We start from the raw sequence: 15,192 nt of genomic DNA on the forward strand, positions 1-15,192 counted from the left end.
AGTCATTATCTAATGCCCATCATATGCTTGAAATGTTATCCTATGTTAACCAGTTGTTTTTCTTAACTAGCATAACACTGACATTAAGTCATTCCAGACAACAGCTATATTCAACTATTACTGACTCTCAGAGATGAACAAGTTCTTTAGAAACCATGCAGTTTGAGCTCTTCATTTTATCATAGTATACATGTGATACAATGTAAAAGCCTTGGAATTGGGGTTCAGGTCCCATTTCTGACAGTACTATACAACCTTGAGTAGGTCTTTTAATGAGTAAGACTTTTAATGTCTCAGAACCTCAGTTTTCTCACTCCTAAAATGGGTATTTTTTTCTTGCTCTACTTATATTACAGGGTTGTTACATAGGAAGTACTTAAAGTGCTAACCAGATAAATTTGAGTTATAATTGTTGTTATCGTTGTTATTATATTGAGATCCAACATTAAGAGACATCCATTCTCCACATATATAAGATATACAGGATATGAAAAGAAGCACTGCCTTCGAAGACATGTAAAAGTCTTTTGAGGGGGCAACTAGGTAACCACTAGTAGATCTTGGTGGATTGAGAGCCAGCTCCAGAGACTGGAAGTCCTGGGTTCAAATGTGACCTCAGACTCTTTATAGCTGTGTGATTCAGTCACTTATTCACCATTATCTAGCCCATACCACTCTTCTGCCTTGGAACCAATATGTAGTATTGCTTGTAAGACAGAAGATGAAAAGAAAGGAGTCATTTGATTGCTTTTGCTGATTTCTTTTCCTCTTCTTCCTCTTAAAAAAAATTTTTTTTTGTTATATAGGATGGCTCTCTGAGAATGGGGGTTTATAGGGAGAAAATTTAGATGATATAATAAAATTTTCTTCTTTTTAAAAAAATCCATTTGGTCCAGCCACCAGTATCATGCCTCCAGGCATCTAGGTGATGAAGTGAGTTAGAGTTCTGGTCCTGGAATCAGGAAAAACTGAGGTCAAATCCAGCCTGGGATACTTACTAGCTGTGTGAATCTAGACAGGTCAATTAACCTTCTAGTGGCAGTCTGTTTATCTGTAAAATGAAAATAATAATAGCCCCTATTAACAGGGTGGTTATAAGGATCAAATAAAAAAATTATATATATATATATATACACACATACATATATATTCACACACACATACACTCAGTGTTTTAAAAGGGCTGAATCCAAGATATTAGAGTGAGATGGTTTCCTTTGCTACTACTCCAGTTTTCTTGAAGTAGAATTATGACACTCTTGTCACCATATAGACAAAATCTTGGAGAAAGGTTACTACTTCTGGATGTCCCATTTCTTTCAGTCCTGGACCAGCTCTTGAAGTATACTAGAATTATTCTTACCCTTTGACCAAGAGATCCAGCTTCTAGACTTATAGCCTAAGGAGGTCAGATTCCATCTATAAATGAATAAATTGTGGTATATGAAAGCAATAGCAGCTGATGTTTCTGAGTGCTTTAAGGTTTGTGAAGCACTTTGTGTAGATGAATTCATTTGGTGTCATATAGAATATTCCTGCCTTAGAAGAGACAACACTTATGAAAAACTCAAAGAAGCATGGGAAGATTTGTCTGAACCAATGTGTGAAGTAATCAGAATGGGGAAAATACATTACACAATGACCACAGCAATATAGACAGAAAGAACACTGAAATAAATGAATAATCTTGCCTCAGAGAAAAAGTGAGAAAATGCATTTCCCTCTTTTTCTTGGAGAAGAAGGGAGGGAAGGAGGGAAAAAGGAAGAGAAGAAAGGGGAAAAACATTTATTAAGCACTAACTATGGATTAGGCTCTTTGTAAATATTATCTCATTTGATTCTCACAACAACCCTATGAGATAGGTATAATTGTGGTCCCCATTTTAAAGTTGAAGAAAATGAGGCAAATAGAGGTTAAATGACTTTCCTGGGATCATACAGCTATTAAGTGTTTGAGGCTGGATTTGAAATCAGGTCTGTTTCTCTCCAGGACCAGCATTTTATCTACTGTGACACCCAGACAGGAGAATATGAATATTAAGTATTGCAGTTAGGGGTGGCCACTGTTTAGGAGTGGGTTTCACCCAATCATCTTTCTTTGTTACAATGAAAGCCTTATTTGGAGATAGTAGTGGAGCTTCAGAATTGAATTTAAAAATAGAAAACATCAAAACAATTTTAATTTTTAAAATATTATTAATATACTGATTAACATGAAGGTCCTGAGTCTCTTAGGTACCTGCAGAGCCAAACCACATACAGAATGAGGTTATGGTACCAAGCTTGCCCACTGAAGAATGGAGATGAAAGGAAGGAGAGAGAGCTAAGGAGAGAATATCCCAGAGGCAGGAACTGGCTGAATTGTTTTCTTTAGGCTTAAGAAGAATGGCGGGAAACAGCAAATTGGGATCTCTTCTCCCCTCTAAGATTAAAACAGACCAAAGCTACAAATCAATAACCAGCTGTGAAATATCCCCAGCTAAGCTTCAAATGAAACTAGAAAGAGAAAAAACTAAACAGGGTCTCCGAAAAGGCTATCAAAGAGGAACGAAGCTCACACCTGGTCATCCACCAACTATCAAGCAACAAGCATTTATTGTGTTTGTTGTATATGGGACATTGTGTGAAGCATTGACAATTCAAAGACCAAAGTGAACCAGTCCTCAAGAAGTTTATTATTCTAGCAGATAGGTACACACACATATATTATTTGCCATATAAATGCAAAGTAATTTTGAGGGGGTTAGGCACTGACCACTTGGGAGATAAGGGAAGTTTTCATATGAAAAGTGATGTTTTGGATACTCAATTTGTTGTGAAAACTCAAAGGGAAAATGATCAAAGAAAGAGGACTAGGACCCACATACACAAAAATATTCATAATAGCTCTTTTTGTAATAGCTAAGAACTGGAAACTTAGGAGGCTGCCCATAAACTGGGGGGATGGCTGAAAAAACTGCCATTTAAATTTGTAGGAATACAATTGGTCTCTAAGAAACAATGACAGGGACAATTTCACAGAAACCTGGGAAGACTTGTATGAACTGATGCAGAGTAAAGTGAGAAGAACCAGAAGAACAATTTATATACAATGACAACAGTATGGCAAAGACAAATAATGTTGAAAGATATAAGCTATCTGATCAACATGTCCAGTCATGATTCCAGAAGACTCACGATGGAGCCTGCTTTCTACCTCCTGACAGAGGTGATGGACTCAGATACAGGTTGAGGTATATATATCTTGTAGACATGGCCAAATGTAGGAATCTATTGCTGATTAATTATGCATATTTGCAACAGGGAATTTTGTTTTTCTTTCTTTTTCAGCGGAGGTTAGGGTGAGGGGGATGCAAGGAAGGAGAATTTTCATTGATTGAAAACAATTAAAAAAAAGAAAGTCAGGAAGCCTACGATCATAAGGATCTTCCTTCTACTCTTAAAAAAGGGGGAAAAAAGAATAAAGCTCTAGTTTTTAATAGCCATCTCCATACCCTGAATTGTTTTCTAACGCAGCTGTCATGCTAGATTCCTACTCAGTGTCCTTTAGGACTTATTCTGCCTATCTTGATGACAGAGGAATAAAAAGGGAAACATTTTCCTGGGTTCCTTTATATTAATCAATTAGCAAGCATTAGTAATCTACTATGTGCTAGGTACTGTGCTAGGTTCTGGACACAGAAGCGCAAATAAAAAAAGTCATTCTTCCCTTTTGAGGAGCTTACATGCTATAGATGATAGATAGATAGATAGATAGATAGATAGATAGATAGATAGATAGATAGATAGATAGATAGATGATAGATAGATAGATGGATAGATAGATATACATACATATACATATATATGCAGAAAAATACATCATACTTAGGGAAGAAGGGGCCTAGAAATTGGGGTGTAAGGGAAGGTAATTAGAACCTTCCTTCCCCAAATTTAGCTTCCAGAAACTATGTAGGGTCCATGTGTCCATCCCTCCTAAATGCTCCCTCTCTCTCTGCCACCAAAATGTAATCTTCCTTCTATATCAGTTTAAAAAGGAAGCAAGAGCTGCCCATCAGATTTAATTAGGAGCTTCCAATTGATATTTATGGCAGATACTGGGGGCCTCTGCCAAAATGATATCTGCTCTCACAGACCTTGCCAGCAGACTGAAGGACAAATAAAGCCTAAGAAAAGACCTCTCCCAAGGAAATTACTCTTTATTATCTGAACTGTACCTGGTGTGGAAAGGGCAGGGGCATTGTCCAAATACTGTTTTTACTGGGCCTTGAATTTTCCTGACCTAAGGGAAGTCAACAATCTAAAGATGGCTCTCACTCCTGACCCTTGTCCATTGGTTGGCAGAGAGTAAACCTGAGAAGGGAGAGACTGGAGAAAGGATTTGGGAAGAGGATGTGAGGGGTACGGTCTCTCTGATACCACTCTGAGTTGGCTGGTTTGCAAAAGACAAAAAGAAAGAGAATTGTGTATAATTTTTAGAAACAGAACCAAAATGGGTAGGTAGGGAGGTTCTGATTGGTATTTCTCCAATAATCCAATTAATTTGGAGCTTCTTAGCATAATACAATGGGACATAGGCTATTCATAGAATTAAAGGCCTTGATTTAAATCCAAAAGGCTATACTCAAGTCCTATTTGTGGGACGGCAGAAAAACTACTTCCACTCTCTGGACTTGGGGGGCCAACTGCAAAATGATAGAGTTGGACTAGACAATCAATAAGGTCTCTCCAAGTTCTTTTTTTCTCCAAGTTCTAAAATCCATGAGTCTATAACATTGTACTAGACTATCTCTGAGGTTCTAAGAACCACATTACTATCCTCAAGTGGGATCACAAAAAATATGGTAGAGTTGTGAACTGATCTTACCATTCTGAAGAGCAATTTGGAACCATGCCCAAAGGGCTTATAAAATTGTGCAGACCCTTTGACCCAGCTATACCCCTAACTAGATCTGTATCCCAAAGAGATCAAAGAAAGGGGGAAATGACCTATTTGCACAATAATATGTATAGAAATTCTTTTTGTGGTGGCAAAAGAATTGGAAATGGAGGGGATGGCCATAAATTGAGGAAAAGATGAACAATTGTGGTATATGATATCAATGGAAGATTATTGTGCCTTAAGAAATTATGAACGTGAGGTTCCAGAAAAACCTGGAAAGATATATGAACTGATGCAAAGTGAAGTGAGTAGAACTAAGATAACACTGTACACAGTAACAACAATATTGTACAATGGTCAGCCATGAATGATTTAACTATTATCAGCAATGCAAAGATTCAAAAAAACTCCAAGAGGCTCATGACAAAAAAATGTTCTTCACTGCCATAGAAGGAACTGAGAGAATCTAAATACAGATCAAGCATACCACTTTTCACTTTATTTCCCTCATGTTTCTTCTTGTGTGTGTGATGTGTACCTTCTTTCATAACATGAAGAATATGGAAATATGTATTGCATGATAGTGCATATATAACCTATCTCAGACTCCTGGCCATCTTGGGGAAGGAGGGAGGAAGGGAAGAAGAGAAAGAGGAAGAGAAATTAGATCACACAATATTAGAAAACAAATGTTAAAAACTGCTTCTATGTGTAATTGGGAATAAGAAATGTAATAAAATAAAATATCAGAGAGAAAAAAAGATGCTGGAGTGTTTTTCCATTTCATTTTCCAGATCATTTTCCAGATTAGGAACTGAGGCAAACAGGGTTAAGGGACTTGTCCAGGGTTACACTAGTAAGTATCTAAGGCCGGATTAAATTCAGGAAGATGAGTCTTCCTGACTCAAAGCCCAGCACTCTATCCACTTTGTCACCTAGCTACCCTTTCACAATAAACATACAGAGATGAAAAATTCTACTTTTGTCTCAGTTATTTACCTCAACTGAGCAAGAGTGGAAAGTTGGAGAAATCATGTAAATCAGATAATCATAAATTTAAAGCTATATTTAGATATATGTATGTAGGTGTGCATATATATACATATATGCATTTTAGTAAGCCTCTAAGAAGTGTTTATCTATTTATTATCTATCTGTATTCATCCATCCATCTGTCCATCTCTCTCTCTACATATATATATATATATATATATATTTCTACCTATCTTTCTATCATCTATGTAATAGAAGGATTTGAGAGGGGAATAGTTGAGAGGGGAAACAGGGGAAATGGAATGAGAGAGGGAAATGGGGAGAGGAGAGAGAGAATTCTTCTTCCCCTTTCTTTTACTGGGAGAGAGGTAGCCAAGTCCCCCTGACAGAGGGAATATGTCTCCTCAGAGAATAGTTCTGGGAGATGGAGGATACCCACTGTCACTTCTCTTCAGAAACCTGGGGTCCCCCCACTATCAAGGAGAGATGTTGTTCCTTGGGTTAAGCAGTTTTGATCCCTGGGATCCTGAGATAACCTTCCCCTTTTGGGGAGAGATATGATTCTCCCCAAATCTTCTGTCCCCTTTCCTAGCATCAGAAACCCATCAGACCTAATTCTAAAGTAATAAACAATTTATTTGGATTCACACAAGGAGGGAGAGGTAGGGGTGTCAGGCAAGGAAAGTGGGGAGTAGGAAACCCTAACACTGGTTGCCTCTGGCAGACTGACCCCCCAAGTTCTTGGGGTTCAAGGCTGAGTGCCTCAAACCCTCCTCTGGCCAGCTGCTGGTTGCTCCCTATTCCTCAGTTAACTAGCTTTTAATTCAGAAGTCTAGGAACAAGTCAGGGAGAGAGAGAAATCTCAGGGAAAGATCTGGATGACTTGCCAGCATGAGTCCAAATCCAAAACCCCCTTGAGAATTCTGATAGCTGTTCTTGAAGAATCTTAGTGGAGGTGTTTTTGGGTCCCAGAAGGAATAACAGGTCCCATGCCGATGGGCTCTTCCTCAGCTTCCAGGAAAACCTCCTTTCCTCCTTCACCTCCCAGACTGGAAGGCTGTTGATAGTTGGAGCTTCTCTCTCTCTGCCCCTCCTCCACTGCTCTTCAGCTGATCTCTCCTTCAGCTTGGCTTCCCATTGCAACCCCTTGGATCTCTCTTTCTTACATTACATCTATTATCTATCTTTCTATTTCTAGCTTTGTATCTATTATCTATCTTTCTATCTGTCTATATTTCTATTATCTATCTCTTTCAAGCTTTCTACCTATCCATCTATCTATCTATCTATCTGTCTGTCTGTCTGTCTGTCTATCATCTATTATCCACCATCTGTCTATCTATCTATCTATCTATCTATCTATCTATCTATCTATCTATCTATCTATCTATCTATCTGTCTGCCTATCTGTCTGTCTGTCTGTCTGTCTATCATTGGAAAGGAACCCAGAGTCCCTCTAGTCCAGTTCTATTTTTAAAATGAGATGCCTGAGACCCAGAGATGTAAAATGACTTGTTCATGGTCACACAAGCATTGAACATGTGATCCAGGATTTCAATTCAGGTCTTCTTAACTCTCCAAGGCTAGGGCTTCTTACAATCCCTCACTTCCATTCAAATCCTGTTGCTGCTTCTGATTTAATTAATGCTCTGGCTCAATTCACAGATTGGAGGGGTGAGTAGGGAAGGAGCTATATGTCCTCCCCCCACCCCTACTCCTGCCCCCAATTCTAAATGTTCCAGGTAGAGTACATTTCTCTCTACCACAGGAGTTGGAACTTTGCATAGGGATACTGGGCAAGACTGCAAGCAAAAGGAAAAGGAGACAGCAGAGAATGAAATGAATAGAAAAGTGTCATGGAAACAACAAATATAAACTTGGACAGACTTTGAGAGATATCGGAGTATAGAAAGGTCTGGTGTTCTATGGTCCATGGGGTCATAAAGAGTGGGACACCACCGAAAGACTGAACAACAACAGTAGAGATCCAAGTCAGAGGACTGGTGTCTGCATGTCCCTCAGCCAATCAGCCTTGGGTGGGTAGGTAGAGGTGGCACTGTTAAAAAGCCCTAATTAGCAATAAGTGGTTCTGAACACACAGTTTCCTCTTGTCATCACTAACAGTCAGGAGACACAAATATTTTGAAGACCTTTAAAATAAAAATGAATTAATTCCTCCCCCCCCCAGCCTGTTCTCCAACTAGGCTGCAATAAGTGTAACAAGACAAGCAGAAGGAAGAACAGGATGTCAGGTTGAGTGCAGTGATTAGGGGATGATGGAGGAGGATATCCTATCAGATTAGAAGCTTGGATGGCAAGGAAATGAAAACACCTGTGACCTCTGGGGAACGAGGTCTCTCAGCCAATGTCAAGCCCATCCCCACTACCTATTGGACCCTGATCCCACTGCAATCAGAGAGAGATTTATTTCTTTACACTTTCCCTCAAGGAGACTCTGGAGAAATGGCTCATAATTCCCAGCTTTAGCCTTCCTTCCACACCTGTGGTAGCATCCTAGTTCCCAGAGCTCCAAGATAGAAATACCACCAATCTTTAAAGGAACAACTTATCATAGCTCCCTCAGCCATGTTGCTTTCTGGTCCCCTGGTATCTTTTTATTCTTATTTAGTAGAATATAATCTCCTTGAGGGCAAGACATGCTTCAACTTTTCTTTGTATTCCTGGTATTTGGTTGTGTGCCTGATGGATGTTGTGCAGTTGTTTTAATTGTATTTGACTCTTCATGATCCCATTTAGGGGTTTCTTAAAAAGATACTGGAGTGGTTGACTATTTCCTTCTCCAGCTTATTTTACAGATAAGGAAACTGAGGCAAAAAAGGTTAAGCTACTTGCCCAGGATCCTACAGATGGTGTGAGGTTGGATTTGAATTGATTATCATGAGGATAAGTCTTCCTGACTCCAGATACAATGTTCTATCCACTGCACCACCCAGCTGCCCTGACTGGTGGTTAGAAAGCACTTAATAAATAAATGCTATTGAATTGAATTTACTCTACTCGCTCAATGAACATTTAGAGGTTCCTGTTAAATGGAGAATGTAATATAAGGCAAGGAGAGATGCGAAGATACATTAGACACTGCATCAGAGTACTTCCAGTCTAGTAGAGAAGAGAATCCATACTAAGTATCAGTTCCAAGACAGAAGAGAAGTCAGAGGAGAGGTAAGGGCTAGGCAATTGGGGATTAAATGACTTGCCCAGGAGGCAGCTGGGTAGCTCAGTGGATTGAGAGCCAGGCCTAGAGACTGGAGGTCTTAGGTTCAAATCTGGCTTCAGACACTTCTCAGCTGTGTGACCCTGGGCAAGTCACTTGTCCCCCCATTTCCCAACCATCTCCCCCATTTCCTCTGGGGTCAGGCTGTCTAGCCCCTAGAGAGACCACTGCCACCATCATCTCTAGCCTTTCAAAGAGACCTGGGAGAGGAAACTTCAGGGCCTTCAGCATCTGCACCATCCAAGCTTAGATTTCAAGTTCTCCACCATTCTCTTTCCTCTTGTCCATCCACCGACATTCAGAAAGAATTGGCTAATATCCGAGTGCCACCTAGTGGCTCAATGAACCCAGTGGTCTGTGGCTTGTATGTTTTGCTTCCAAACCTCTCCAGTCCCACTGTCTGTCTGTACAATTCTGTTCTTTGTCTTTGCCCATCACTGAGTCAATCAACAACTCCTGAGCATGTGTACAAGGAGATCCTTGCTGTGTCTGTCCCATTGAGTCCACCTCTCTCCATCTCTCTTTGTCTTGTGTCCTTCTCTGACTGTTTCTGTCTGTTTCTCCCCTACTGGCTGTCTCTCTGTCTCTCTCCTCCCATTCCTTTGTCTGTCTGCCTGTCTGTGTCTCCTAGTCCTATAGATCACTTTGGCCCCATTTTAAAAATACAGCCCTATTTTTTCAGAGCATTTTACTTCCTCCAAATTTCAATAGTCAGAAGAGTCCCCAATTTGAGCCTATTAAAAAAAAACTGGTGAGAGGCCCCTGGGAGATCCCTAGACTTAGTATCCACCCCACATCCTTCTGTGTACATAGAAGATCCTCCATCAGTGTTTGTCAAAGGAATGGCGATATTAGGGTCTGGTACATTAATCTAAAAAGGAAGTAGAGGGCTGGCAAGGGGGAAATGTGTTGGGGAGGCTGACAAAATTAAAACCTATTGAAGGCCTTAATAAGTGACTTATTTAAACATATTAGCAAGTCTCACAGAAAACTCCCCCCACTCTGTAACTGGGGAAGGTGGGCAGTGGCAGAGAAGAGGGAGGAAAGGGTGTCACTCTCTCCTTTCTCAGGGGATAGCCCAGGGAGGGAATGGGAGAGATGCCAGAGAGAACAGCCTCTTTATTAACACAAATTATTTTATTTGACTAAAGGTAATCATCCTAAGTGAGGTCAACAGGGCCTGGCACCAGGGGAGCAACTCTGTGGGCTAGTTGGTGTTGCCATGGTGATGGAGCCAAGTTCACTTGGAGAACTGATCTCTTGTTGCCCTGGGCTGCTCTCCCAAAAGGAAGAAGCTCTGGTCTGCTACCAGCCTGGAATTCTCCCTCCATGGACCTCTTTGCCAACCAGAAAGAACCCAAAAGAACATGGGGATATCCAATATATCCCCTTCAATTTCCAAGAGAGAGAGAGAAATGATGAATACCAGGCTCCAGGTCTCTGGGAAGCCAGTTCTAAGGGAAGCAAGGGGCAGAATCACGAACCCAGATACCAACATAATACCAGTTGACATTTGCCTTCAGGTTTGCAAAGCATTTTCCATACATCATATCTCATTTGGTCATCACAACAGTCTGGTAAGGTAAGTACTATTATTCCCATTTTACAGATAAGGAAGTTGAGGCAAGAGAAGTTAAATAATTTGCCCGAATTTTCACATCTAGTAAATTTCCGAGGTAGGATCAAACCCCCAGTCTTCCTGGGTCTGGTATTCTATTCCTTTTGGGATATGTGGTAGATGAGGGGGCAGCTGAGTAACTCATTGGATTGAGAGCCAGACCTAGAGATGGGAGGTCCTGGGTTTCAAATTTGGTCTCAGACACTTCCCAGCTGTATGACCCTGGGCAAGTCACTTAACCCCCATTGCCTAGCCCTTACTGCTCTTCTGCCTTGGAACCAGTAGTTAGTATTGATTCTAAGATAGAAGGTAAGGTTTTTTAAAACAAACAAACAAATAAATAAATAAATGGTGGAGGAGAATTTAAAGCTCATGGATGTCAACCTCCTATATTTTATAGATGTGGAAACTGAGATCCAGAAAGGTGAGTCAAGTTGCCCAAGGTCACCCAGGCTAGAATTAAGCCCAGGTCCTCAGAATTCAAATCTTATGACCTTTACCCTAGATAATTCTGCATTCCCCTATCAGTCAGTCAACAAACATGAAGCATCATGTGTGTATGTGTGTGTGAGAGAGATTCTGTGCTAAGCTCTGAGGACATTGAAGGCATCAAGAAGCCTTCCTGGTCTCTCCAGTAAATCACTAGATCCTTAAAAAACATGTGCAAAGCAGATAGAGAATAATCTCAGAGGGGAAGGCACTAGCAGCTGGAGAGACTGGGAAAGAACGTTGGCAGAAAGTGGAATCCAAGTTGACTCTTGAAGGAAGCCAGGAAAATGAAAGGGAAGTGAAGGGAATATTCCTGGCATGGGAGACAGCCAGCGAAAAGGAGAATGATGGGAGAATGTCCTATTCAAAGAATAGCAAATAGGCCAATGCCACTGGGTTGTAAAGGGTGTAAAGGGGATAAAGAAAATAGAAGGTTAGGAAAGGAGTCTTCCATTAGCAAAATCATTGCAGAGAAGGGCTTAGAGCATCATCATCAAATCAATGGGGCACTGGGGCTACAGTGCTGGACCTGGAGTCTGAAAGATTTAAATTTAAATCTGGCCTCATTTCCTAAAAGTATGACCCTGGGCAAGTCACTTAATTTGTCTGCCTTAGTTTCCTCCTCTGTAAAATGGGGACAATAATGGCATCTACCTCTCAGAGTTGTCATAAGGATAAAAAGAAATAATATTGGGAAAGCATTTTGCAAACCTTATAGATCCACATAAAAGTTTGTTGTTATTATTAATTATGGAGGAATCCAATTTCTTTCAGATGCCAGACCAAGGAAGGATCTCGTTTCCTTTCACACAGTTACTAGGGTACCATGGGGAGTCCAGAAAGCACCAGGCTTTATATACTCCATAGCCTGGAGAATAAAATGAAGGAGAAAGATCCTTTAGTAGCCTTTCTCTACCATTGGCATCAAATGGACCAACACAAAGACAGTCAGTCTATCAAAAGAACATAAGCCCTTCCTTCTCTCTCTGATAAGCAAGAAGGTAAACTGAGGCAACAAGACAATCCTTCTAGGAATTGGATAGAAGATAAGACAGACTGGGAGGCAAGTCAAGAAGACTAAGTCAAAAGAGATCTGAAATTGAGTCTTTAACTGTAGGCAACTCATTTAAACTCTTTAAGTCTTAGTTTCTTCATCTGTAAAATGTAAAAGTACAATGTCAATAGTACTTACCCCATAGAATTGTTGTCAGTATCATGTTCTGCCAACTATAAGGTCTATATAAATGTCAGCTGTTATTCTTAGTTTCTGCATCTGTTTTCCTACCTGGTAGAGACTATAAGGAAGCTAGGACCTGAAGAGAAAAGGGCTTACACACACATATACATCCCTCCTTTCTCACCAGTGGCTCTATTTTCCCTCTAGGCTAGAATAAAATCTTCTCCTTCACAGTTTGATTCCAACTTATCTTTCCAGACTAGTTATACCTTACTGGCTTACTGAATGTTCTCCATAGCTAATAATCAATCTCCCACTTCTGCACCTTTGTAGGGACTGTCCCTCATGTCTGGAATTACCTCCCTCTTCACTTCTGCTTTTCTTTTTCTTTTTACAAAATTTAATTAATTAAATTAGAATATTTCCATGGTTACATGATTTGTTTTCTTTCCCTCCCCTTTCTTTCCCCCCTCCCGTAGCCAATGTGCAATTCAACTGGGTTTTACATGTATCATTGATCAAGACCTAGTTCCATATTATTATTTGCAATAGAGTGATCATTTAAATCTACATCCCCATTCATGTCCCCATTGAACCATGTGATCAATCATATATTTTTCTTCTGTATTTCTACTACCACAGTTCTTTCTCTAGATGTGGATAACGTCCTTTCTCATAAATCCCTCAGAATTTTCCTGGACCATAATCGCATTGCTGCAAGTAGAGAAGTCCATTACATTTGATTGTACCACAGTGTATCAGTCTCTGTACAATGTTCTCCTGGTTCTGTTCCTTTCACTCTGAATCAATACCTGGAGGTCATTCCAGTTCACAGTTCATTATTCCTTTTAGCACAATAGTATTCCGTCACCAACAGATACCATGATTTGTTTAGCCATTCCCCAATCAAAGGACACCCCCTTGCTATGAATATTTTTGTACAAGTATTTTTCCTCATTATCTCTTTGGGGTACAAATCCAGCTTTACTTCTGATTCTTAGAAACTCTAGCTCCCTTCCAGGGTAAGAATCAATTGCTATCTTACGCCTTCCTCAACTCTCCCATTTATTAGTGTTCTTCTTCCCTGTCCCCTGCCCTCCTCTTAAAAAGGTTTTATTGGTGTGGAGTCATTTTTCAGTGCTGTCTGATTCTTCATGACCCCATTTAGGGTTTTCTTGACACAGATTTCAGAGTGGTTTGCCATTTCCTTCTCCAACTCATTTGACAGATGAGGAAACTGAGACAAAAAGGGTTAAGTGACTTGGCCAGGGCCACACAGCTAGTAAGTGTCAGAGGCCAGATTTGAACTCATAAAGATGAGTCTTCCTCATTCTAAGTCCAGTACTCTACTGTACCACTGAGCAACCCCCAAATTACTTTGCATTTATTTCATATTGACTTTGTAACTACTTTTCTATACTTTTCCCCCTAGTAGAATGAACTCACTGAAGGTAGGGACCATTTTCTTTTTTCTTTTTTATCTTTATATCCTTAATGTCCAAACCTGGCATATAGTAAGAGCTTCATAAATGAATGATGAATTTCTTTGAATGGCAGGGATTAGACTGACCCTGATATTTATGTTTATGTAAGGGGGCAGAGGGATATACTAGGCATCTAGGTAGCAAATTGGATAGTCAGGAAAACTAGAGTTCAAATCCAGTCTCAGATACTTACTAGCCATGTGACCCTGGGCTAATCACTTAATCCTGTTGACCTCAGTTTCCTCAAATGAGCTGGGGAAGAAAATAACAACCCACTCCATTCTCTTTGCCAAGAAAATCCCAAATGAGGTCATAAAGAGTAAGACATGACTGAAAAGCAACCAACAACAAGAAGGGTTACCACATCGGAGGAGAGCAAAGTCAGATCTGCCCTATTTCTGCCCAAAATGGGACAGGGACTTTACACAAATGCTCCAGGAAATCCATCATTCACAGCCTTCAGTATCAAGCCAGCCACCAGATTTCCTTGTCTAAACACTTCTCAGAGCCAATCCTGTAATAGCGTTCAGCTCAAGCCTAAACTTTAATCAATGGATCTGAGACTCAGACACAATCAAGAGATTAGCAGATGCCTAGAGCTGATGGGAGGGAGGAGAGAGGGAGCGCTAGTAATGGGATCTGGGGTTCTTTCACTCTCTCTTCCCCACTGATGGCTGCAAAGGGTACCAGGGCAGCACCCTGGTTACATTGCTGCTAAGTAGGAATTAAAACCAAGGATCTTTGGACCCAAGGAAGAAACCAGAGCCTGTATTCTCAGGTCATTTAAGAGGTAGGGGAAGACCACTGTTCTTGGGGAGGAAATAAAGACCCTGGGACATCATCAATAGTCTCTTTGAGGAAGCTATTGCTTGAAGTGGAGAGAAGGCTGGGAAGAAGCTCTCCTTAGCCCATTCATTCCAGTTTGCTATTTTAACTTATTAATCTTGCTAGCTAGATGTTAAATTGTCATTTCTGTTTGCTGAAGGATTGCAACTATTGTCAGTGCCATCTCAATTTGATGGCCTGGGACAAAGCCCAAGACATGATGCTCTAGAAAAAGATTTTTTCCCTTAGCCCCAGGTCTAAAGAAATGGAATTCTGGAGTAGAGAAATGATTTACTTAAGGTCACACAGCTAGTTTGCAGCCAAGTTGGAACTGAAACCTGGGAATGAATGGAATTCCATGGAAAGGGAGGAGGCACAAGACCTTGGAGCTCTTTCAGAAAAGAGAGATGCTGTAGAGTTCCACTCTATAACTGGGCTATGGCTTGATGCCATCTTTGTGGGAGACAGGAGGCAGGAGGATGGATGGAA

At 40.4% G+C, this 15,192-nt stretch overlaps 1 protein-coding gene across 1 annotated transcript in view; it reads right to left on the reverse strand.

Moving 5' to 3' along the window:
• Positions 1-905: 905 nt before the first annotated feature.
• The window catches only part of MRM1 (mitochondrial rRNA methyltransferase 1), a 54,958-nt gene continuing 40,671 nt past the window's right edge, over positions 906-15,192 (reverse strand). The window contains exon 5 of the mRNA XM_056816466.1: positions 906-1,051. Coding sequence (XP_056672444.1) covers positions 975-1,051 — 77 coding nt within the window. The 3' untranslated portion in view covers positions 906-974. The remainder of the gene's footprint in view (positions 1,052-15,192) is intronic.

Source organism: Monodelphis domestica, chromosome 2 (genome assembly GCF_027887165.1).
Source record: "Monodelphis domestica isolate mMonDom1 chromosome 2, mMonDom1.pri, whole genome shotgun sequence".
In the NCBI taxonomy this organism is placed as follows: Eukaryota; Metazoa; Chordata; class Mammalia; order Didelphimorphia; family Didelphidae; genus Monodelphis; species Monodelphis domestica.